At 44.4% G+C, this 10,000-nt stretch overlaps 1 protein-coding gene across 1 annotated transcript in view; it reads right to left on the bottom strand.

Moving 5' to 3' along the window:
- Positions 1-10,000, bottom strand: part of arhgap15 (Rho GTPase activating protein 15) — a 76,515-nt gene that overhangs the window by 26,229 nt on the left and 40,286 nt on the right. The window contains exons 10-12 of the mRNA XM_063214246.1: positions 7,597-7,695; positions 6,839-6,916; positions 3,862-3,996 (exon numbers count right to left, since the gene is read on the bottom strand). Coding sequence (XP_063070316.1) covers positions 3,862-3,996; positions 6,839-6,916; positions 7,597-7,695 — 312 coding nt within the window. The remainder of the gene's footprint in view (positions 1-3,861; positions 3,997-6,838; positions 6,917-7,596; positions 7,696-10,000) is intronic.

Raw genomic sequence — 10,000 nt, forward strand, 5'->3', positions numbered from 1 at the left:
AAGACCAGTTCTACATGTTTGGGTGCCATTATGAATTTTTGATACGTTTTTTGGAAAAAATAATGTGCAAAAATGCATTTTGCAAACAAATGTGCAAAAATCTCATTCTATAATGCAGAAATGGATTCCCTGACCATGAAAACATATGAGTAGACACCAGAAATACATCTGTACTCCTTTCACAACAGGAGATATGACGTATTGTAGTGTATGGGACTGTCCGGCGGCCATATTGGATTTGGAATATGAAAAAGCTGGCAAAAACATTTTCAGGCAAGAAATATATTTTCCTCACCATAAATCACCAAACTAAAGACAAGGGGCAACCAACAGCTTTTCAGAAATGCATACAACAGCCAAAAATCTATGCCGGGTCAATTTTGACCCTGAACACCACAGATGTAACTTTTTTTGGGAAGGACCTTTAAAATTTACTAAAATGATAAAACATATTTTTTGTGTGTTGCAATGATTGTGACTGAGGATTAGATGAAGCCTTATTCCAAGAAAATAAAGGAAAGTGTGTTTTTTTCACACTAAAACTTGAAAACGGGTCAAAAATGACCCGAACACAACATAAGGGTTAAGCAGCAGTATGTGCCAGCTTTTCCCTTCAATAATGCCTACCGTATGTATGGGTGTGTGAACATGGGAGGTAATGATGGTGGGCTTTCACAGATAGGGAAGATTGACGTGAACTCATTGGATCTGTCTGTTCTTGCCAAATGTTTTGAAAATACTGAACCAAATGTAGATTTTTGTTTGTTTGTTTTTGTGTATTACCTGATTCCTGGCTGCTAAGCCTGGCGAAGAACTTCAAACGAGAGCCCAAAAGCCAAAATAACAGTGTCTTTGAAGTCATCAGTAGGTTAGGCTACTATTACCTGAATGTAATAACCTCCCAAAGTAAATTAGGAAAACAGTAACTCAAAATGCCAGGAGCTTTAATAGGGGGTTGTCAATGTTGTTTTTATGCCCCCCTCTTCCCCCCTCGCTCTCTCTCTCTCTCTCTCTCTCTCTCTCTCTCTCTCTCTCTCTCTCTCTCTCCCTAACTGCTATTTATCATCCCGGGTTCTATATTTACTCTCCTCCCCCAAGCTTTTTTTCCCCTTTTCTCTTTTTCCTCTCCCCTCCCTTCCCCGCTTAATTCCAAAGGAACGTGTTGCAGGTTCGGCTAATTATACCTCCCGCTACGAGGGGCTCCTTGCAGTACTAATTAGTTGTCTAAACGTTATCTGAAAGTGATCAGCCTCGTGGACTCTTCGGGCTGATATGCATATAGTGGGGTGGAAGCAGGGGCGGCGCTATGGGAGGGGCAAGCAGGGCATTTGCCACCGGGGCCCAGGACCCTCCCGTATTGATAGTGGGGGCCCTATTGTGAACTTGGCAGGCTGTATGGGGGGCCCTATCAGTGTTTTGCCCAGGGGCCCGTTGTGCAATTCTTCCGCAACTGGTTAGAAGCACCTTGCAGGCCGGTGGGTATTCTGCCCTACATTTTGTGCATGTAAATATTTATTGCCAAATTACAGCTCCACCTTGGGATTATGTTTTTTTCCCCGGTCTTCCTCTTCATCTCCAAAGCTGTCTCCCACTTGCCCAGACACTAAGATAAAAGTCGATGACAGAGAAGTGGGGTGTTGCGATTCAATTGAGGAAACATTTTTCACAGATACGAGATATCAGATAAGATCAGATTTCTTGGATTACTTAGTTTGCCTGGATTACCTACTGTAATTAGTGCCTAAAATTATACCTTATTAATATGATGCAGATTTATTAGAATAGTATCGCAGCTTTGTAGCAATGTGCGCCGTATTCGTTGAACAAACATCACTTCCACAGTACAACGCCGCATCATGTTTAGTAATACATCACCACTTGGTTGGTGCCTTGGTGGTAATAACAAACGTATAACAGGGGGCCATGTCTTAACACGTCAATATGAGGGCAAATGTATGGCTTCTTTCTTCCTGATCCACGCGCCATATGTGGAGCTCTCAGCGTAGAAGCGTTCCATAAGGTGGTGTTGTGTTTCTCTTGAGGGGGTATCTGTGCTCTCTGCCTTGGCCACCTGAGTGCTCCAGGGGGGGAAGAGACAGATGGAGCTGGAGGGGGCTGTGGGGTTGGGCTTGGGCTTGGGCTTGGGGGGCGGTTGTGGTGCCGCTACTAGCTATATGCCACCACCGCTGCGAGCGTTTGGCCCTGGATGGAGGGGTGTGCCAGTTTGGTGCACCATGTTGTCAATCAGGCAGCTAACACTGCGCAGGGTGGGGTGGGAGCATTCATCTTGGCTCAGTGTGGAGATGCATATAGGAAGAGGAGCGAGGGGAGGAGGAGAGAGGAGGGGAGGAAAGAGGAGAGGAAAGGAAAGGAAATGAAAGAGGAGAGAATAAGAGAGGAGCAGCAGTAAATGAGAAGAGGAGGAAGAGGAGCAGGAGAGGAGAGGAGAGGAGAGGAGAGGAGAGTATGAGAAGGAGGAGAGGAGAGGAGAGGAGAGGAGAGGAGAGGAGAGGAGAGGAGAGGAGAGGAGCAGAGGATGAGAGGTGAGGAGAGGAGAGGGGAGTATGAGAAGGAGGAGAGGAGAGGAGAGGAGAGGAGAGGAGAGGAAATGAGAGGAGAGGAGAGGAGAGGAGAGGAGAGAGAAATATGGAGGAGAGGAGAGGAGAGGGGAGTATGAGAAGAGGAGAGGAGAGGAGAGGAGAGGAGAGAGGAGAGAAGGAGGAGAGGAGGAGAGGAGAGGAGAGGAGAGGAGAGGAGAGGAGAGGAGAGGAGAGGAGAGGAGAGGAGAAATCGCCAGCAGAAGTCTGTTCTGGTGACAGTTTCTGTCTGGACTGAAGGCCTTGGCTGTGGCCTCAGAGAAATTCCCCCAGTCCCGCAGGCAGGGGGGGTTCAAGAGGGGTGCGGAGGCAGGGGTATGTGTGGGTGGCAGGGGTGATGCGTGTGGGGTGGGTGGTTAAGAGGCAGAAGGAGGGAAGACAAGGGAAGGGAGGGGCAGAGCAGACAGCCATGCCTCATTATTGAACAGCGACCCCTTTTGGCTGACACACTTTTTCCCCAAACAACCACATAGTTCATTTTTGTAGTGTTAATTAATACAATTAATAGTCCAATTTAACACTCATACTGTGTTGATCTCTAAATGTTGAATTAACACTGAATTGATTACATTTCAAAAGATGAATGTTTTCATTTTACTAACAGGCCCCCATAATTACACGGCAGGGAAGCCAACGGGGGTGACAAAGAGGTCAGTTGTCCCAGGCCCAGAGAAAGTGGGGAGGGGGATACAGATTTGGGTCTTCATTACATTGTATGTATTGAGAAGGGGCGCCTTTCAGATGACTTTGCCCAGGGCCCAGAAAAAGCTCAGCGGAGCTGGACGCAGGGGTCTTAACAATAACAGTAGTGCTTGTAAAATGGCGAGGAACAAAAAAACATTCTGAATAATTCACAAGTACAAGCATGAGAAGAAAAAAGAGCTGGAGGGCTGCAGCGTTCAACTAGTAAAACAGGTGGTAGTTTGAGGGTACTCTTTGGCTGAGACGTATGGGGCAGAAGATTTCAAAAAACAAGCAGCATGCCAAGGCACTCTTCTAAAATAAAACCGCTTTAATATAAATGCTAGCTCACGTTTGAACTTTAACAATTAAAAACACTCTTGTCCTGATGAAGGCCCTCCAGCTGGCCGAAACATGTTGGCAGTGTTTTTAATTGTTTAACTTCAAACATGATCTAGCATTTATATTAAAGCTGTTTAATTTTAGAAGAGTGCCTTGGCATCTTGCTTGAATTTTTTCAAGCATAAGACTTTGCAGCTCCTCAGATGCCATTATCAGATCGTGGTTAGTACAGCATACTCACTTATGGACTCTACAAACTGGTCGAAGAAGCGGAAAGGGAACAAGGGCTCCGGCAGCTCCCGGAAAAACATCTTGAGTGCTCCTGTGATGACATGGATGTCCTCAAATTGGCTGTCGCCCAAATTCAGCGCCTCTTCTGGGAAACAGCACAGGAACAAAAGACAATGACAAAATTGTAAACTTACGAAGTCCGTCAATGGATCATCTTTACAGCCAACTTACACTTCTTGGACATTAGTCTATCAAACAGTTAGGAAAGGTAAGACAGAAGATAGAGAGAGAATCTGGCATTTGTAGGCTGCCATAATTCTTGAATAATGCATGTGACAAAAAATGTTCTCTGTCCATGAATATATCCAAAAAAAGAAATATAAAATTGTCTTTTTATTTTATTTTTTTAACACCAACACTACGATATCAGGTATGTATAGGTATAATACATAGATCTAACAGCAGTAGACCTACTGTATGACCTACATCACTCCTGTGTCACAACATTAACCATCATTCACCAACACTCTTCTGTGCAGTCTCCCACTTCAAGGTACGTACATACTCTCCCCCTTGGCACACCATCGGGCTGAATGATTTTCTGCTTTGCGAGGAATGCTAATGCTAAAATATCGGTATTACCCACACAGGGGAGAGAGGCGAGAGACCAGCCCCGGAGCAAACCTCAGCCTAACCTGCTTTAGACCCGTCTGCCTGCCTGCCTCTCCTCCTGCCTCTCCCTCGGCCCAGCCCAGCCTGCCTACTTCCGGAGACAAAGAGCAGGAATCCATTCAATTAGCCCCTCTCCACTCCAGAGTGTACACTTGGCACTTCATAGCTAATTGCTAATCAGGCCATCTCTGTTGCCTCATTAAAGGAATCTCATTCAGATCCTCCTTCGAGAGCCCTCCAGGGAAAGCCCTCCAGTCGAGAGAGAGAGAGAGAGAGAGAGAGAGAGAGAGAGAGAGAGAGAGAGAGAGAGAGAGAGAGAGAGAGAGAGAGAGAGAGAGAGAGAGAGAGAGAGAGAGGAAGACAGCACTGGAATGTGCGCGTTGACCTTCCTTAGCTAGGCAGGAGGTGGAGGATGGGGGGTGGGATGTGTGTTCGTCGAGTTGCAGTTAGTGGTGGGCTCTCAATGGGAAACCTTTACGTAACCCATACTGATGAGCAGGGTCTTTTTCATGTGAATATGATCTGAACATATCTGAGGCATCTTCTGAGCTTAGATTTGAAAAATGTGAAAAGAAAAAAGAAAAAACTGTGAGATGTAATGATGGGAGCAACTTGGTGCAACAGTCCCGTAGAGAAATTAAAAAGTGGTGTACGGAATGTAACAAAGACTAGCTGATTGTCATGGAAACATCTTCGCACGAGAGGTGACTGATAAACATCCCGTGGTAGTCTAAGAACGAGTGAGGGGAAGAATGTTAATAAAAAAGGGATACTTTATCCCATGGCCATTACAAGTCCCACTATACAGGTCATGTGAAGGCTGTACACATTTCGATAAATAGTAGATTATGCCTCACATTTTGTTGTTTTAAGATTTGTTGTAACATCTGAGAGCAGATAAGTCTCTATTTCAAGTTGCAGCGGTCTTTTGAGAGTGACAAAAATGACTTATTTTTGGTCTTTGGGGCTAAAGTCAAGTGAATTGGTTCCTTTTAAGTATTTACCAAATGTCCGGGGGGTAAATTTGTGAATTAATATGCAGAGCGCATTAAAAGCGTGCTAATTAGTCAACTAATCTTAAAAGTGCACCAATAAAACTTGTGAAAAAGACTTCTGAAAGTAAACTTTATACTCACTCAAAGTTGATTATTACTATATCGGTAATTCCAGTGCATGAATAGGCACTGAATGGGTCAGAAACTACTTGTGGCATCTCCCAGTAGGCCTACCTGTTGTTTCCTGCTCTTACTTTGTAATTTGCTAATAATTTTATTTGCATGATTGGGTAGTTTAAGGACAGATAAAGGTTCAGGGATGCCATTCTGTAGTCAAATCAGAATGACTCAAGAGGACCCAGAGGTTCACTGAGCCCATAACTGTTATTTCTTTGACAGGGTCCAGAGTTTCTTGTGATCAGATGTTGCGTGTGATTTCACAAAGAACCTCATCTACCTGGCTGGAGAGGTGTGCAACAGAAATGGAATCAGCTTACTACGTAGAGTAAGCATGCAACATTTTGAACGTCGAATGCCTACCCTTCTCTACCAGCAAAAACAAAAGCCTCACAAGCGTTTCATCACTACCATCTCATCCCATTCACCCACAGGGAGGTGAGCTGAGCTGAGCTGAGATGTCACTCCACTGTTACATGAATGCCTCCCGCTGGAACATTATCCGCTAAATTGTTGAGCCGGCCACGCCTGATTTACGAGCCTCTCCATTAGAGCCCATGACGCGCTGACTGACCTGCAGCCATTTTCACTACGGCGCTGATTTGCTAACAACAGTAACTCGCTCGGATGCTTGCTCGCTCACTCACTCACTCTGTGTGATATGTCTCATACACGGGCACCTGAAGGCGGTGCCACTGGGTTCAAATTGCTGCAGTTAACAGTACAGTAATCAATTTCGCTGTGTGTGTCCGCATGTGAAGGTTCTTGATCTAATGCAGACTAATTAGCAAGCAAGCGGCCTCCTCCTCAACAGGGTCACCTAAGGGGTGATACAGTGGCCTCAGGCCTCATCACGACCTAATATGACTCCTACCACAACTGAAATGACTACTGCTAGCCAAGCTACTCCCACACACACACACACAACCACTCTCTCCTGGATATACTGTATCACGCCATAGGTGACTCATCGTATTATCTAAAACCATATAGACGGGAGGAAAAATATGCAAAAGTTGGCACGTTGTTTTTTTATGTTACACAATAAGGCAAAATAACTTTAAGTTCAGAAAGGTCTCCCTCGACTGCTGCTGATAAGTTTTGTTTCCATGACGAGGTGAGGACTGGAAATAGAAATGCTACCTTGGTCAACCATAAACCTCAGCTTCTGGATTGTCGCCAGGTTCCCACTCACTCTGTATACTCCATCGCTTTGTAGACCTGTAAAGATTGATAAATACACAATATGTGGTCTATAAATATGACTGCACCACTAGCAATAGATATTCCCACAGTTTTGCCAATTTATATCATTTGTTCACTAAATCTATTTGTAGCACTCTAGTAGTGAGTAAAACATATCAGCACAATAAGAGAAAAACACATCTGTACAATCGTACAAATGCAAGATACAAGTACATTAGCTAGGCCAATGGGGTCATAGACACTATAGTCATAATGTACCGTATTGTCTAGTGCACAATCAATAAAGTCAGTGGACAATAAGCACAAAGACTGACATTCAAATGTGACAGCACTGCTGAGCAACACATCTACTGTTATCTTTATGTCAACACTCAGTGGCCCTCTCATACAATAGATCTCACTCCTATAATCCTGTGAAAGTTCCAAGTTATTCACTAGTAGTACATTTTATTAACACCTGATGTGCAAGGGCAATATCAAGCAATTGTCCAAGTGTTACCAAAATAAAACTCAAGATAGGGCCTGTTGTTTTATTTCTAGCTACAGTGGAATAATTACATTATATGCATTATATATAATTTATATTACTAGGAATTAATATAGCCTAAATAATAATACAAGCCATATAAATAATAGGATGTTGTGTATCTTAAATTCATTCTCCTTTTTGAAGAAGTTAAACGCTTGTAAATTACCTCGTCTTTCCACTTCTTGTATGCAAAGGCGGATGAACTTTGGCACCGTAGTTCCCTCACGACTGCAAAGGGTCAGCAGGTGGCAACCAAAGACTCGATCTGAGAAAAATAAATAAATAAATAAATAACAACAACCAAAAAATGAATAATAATTCAGAGTTATTGTATAAGTCATACTGCATATACACCATATATCAGGGCTGGACTGGCCATCTGACCAATTTTTTTTTTTTTTTGTAAACATTTCTTAAAATAGGGGCCCACGAGGGTGTGGCCCACCGGTGTGTGCATTCTGTGACACTAATTATGAGGGGCCCCTTTAAGCCAAAAGTGCCCGGGTCCTATCTCTCCCCCAGCCCAGCCCTGCCATGTATACATGTACACATATAGTAGGCTATACATATGCATTGCATATACCCAAATATGATCTTTAAATATTTTTATTCGGACCATCACTACCATCAAGGATGAAAAAGGAAAATTGAGAGTTTTTTTCCCTCCTCATTGATATTTACAGGAAGTAGGTTAGACTATTGTTGCATGCAATACATTTCACACTGAGGTCATGGTGGGAAGTTGAAGTGGTCAAGGTGAGAGGTTGAAGTGCACTGGGCAGGGCCAGAGGCAGGACTCAGACAGACCTATGTGAACAAAGCCCTCTGTTCAACATTTGGGGAGTAATCGCTCACAAACCAATCAATACTCCATATGGGTCAAAGCCTTGCCTGTGGCATATCCTTTTTCTCAACTGTCACAACAGCACATATGGTATTTTGCACACATGACTATCGTGCACCACACTTACTGCACTTACTGCTTGCTGCATACAATGCATTGTCCTATATTTTCCATCGCTATACTTTGTTGTGTAATGGGACTGATATACTATACATCAGTGTTGCCTTGTATTTCCCTTTATAATTCTTGGGTTGTGCAACTAGTTTAGCCTACAGACAAGAGCCATTTTCAAAAGTTTTTCAGTTTTATCTTTAATTTATCATCATAATACTTCCCAGTGATATGGGACTGGTTAATGTACGTTTTGTCGTAGATTTCAATTTAAAAAAAAATAAAATCATAATATCCACAACAGATTTCTATTTGCTTCTGCACATCTCTCCGTGCTGCTCGTCCTCATGCTAATAGATCAAACCATAAATGTTTTATGAGCGTTTTCATTTTTCTTCTCGAGTAGCAGAGAGCTTGGCTCCATATCTGGCGTGACCAGATTCTGTTGGTTACAAAAGGTACCAAGTCAATGGGATTCATCATCATCAGTTGTTGTTGTTTTTTTTTCTTCTATTTAATGTGAGGCCAATGGTGCCCTCCCTAAAGCCTGCACTACATCAAAGAGGACCAGCTCCCTCAGCCATGAGGCTGGCGGTTGGTGTCTGTGTGTGTGTGTGTGTGTGTGTGTGTGTGTGTGTGTGTGTGTGTGTGTGTGTGTGTGTGTGTGTGTGTGTGTGTGTGTGTGTGTGTGTGTGTGTGTGTGTGTGTGTGTGTGTGTGTGTGTGTGTGTATACATGTGAAGGGGGCTGAAAGAGAGACGGTGTCGGTATTTGTGCACACTTACTTTTGTGTGTGTGTGTGCGTGTGCGTGTGCTTGTGCGTGTGCGTGCGTGCGTGCGTGCGTGCGTGCATGTGTTTGTGTGTTTGTGTTTGTGTGTGCGTATGTATGTGTGTGTGTGTGTACGTGTGTGTGTGTGTGTGTGTGTGTGTGTGTGTGTGTGTGTATGTGTGTGTGTGATGACTGTGAGGAGGGCACCTTTGCATGCTAAATCAACTTCAGAGAGCTTGGGAACTTACTGAGAGAACTAGGCGAGGGGATGGGGGATGTAGGACGCGTCAGGGTAAATGGGGGTAGGGGTGTGTGTGTGTGTGTGTGTGTGTGTGTGTGTGTGTGTGTGTGTGTGTGCGCGTGCGTGCGTGCGTGCGTGTGTGTGTGTGCGAGGGGGTCTAGCCTGCAGAGATGCTGGAGGAAGAATCCTGGAGTGTGAGAGGGTGTCACCAAGAGCAGTAACCTGATTTTCCAAAGCTGAGAGATAGCGAGAGAGAGAGAGAGAGAGAGAGAGAGAGAGAGAGAGAGAGAGAGAGAGAGAGAGAGAGAGAGAGAGAGAGAGAGAGAGAGAGAGAGAGTAAAAGTATGTGTGGGAGAGGAAAGATAAGGAAAAAGAGGGAGAGAGGAAGAATGAGATGAAAGAGAGAGAGAGAGCGAGCAAGCAAGTGTGTGAGAGTGAGCACGGAAGATGCTCGCGCTGAGAAGCGACGGTGAAGTTCGCCCGGTGGCCGTGCCAACCGAGCAGAGACAGTCTGGGGACCACCTGCACCATGACTTAATCCCACCATGCCGGGTTTTTATTTATGCCATCAATACCCCCTCTCTCTCTCTCTCTCTCTCTCTCTC

Source organism: Engraulis encrasicolus, chromosome 13 (assembly GCF_034702125.1).
Source record: "Engraulis encrasicolus isolate BLACKSEA-1 chromosome 13, IST_EnEncr_1.0, whole genome shotgun sequence".
Lineage (NCBI taxonomy): Eukaryota > Metazoa > Chordata > Actinopteri > Clupeiformes > Engraulidae > Engraulis > Engraulis encrasicolus.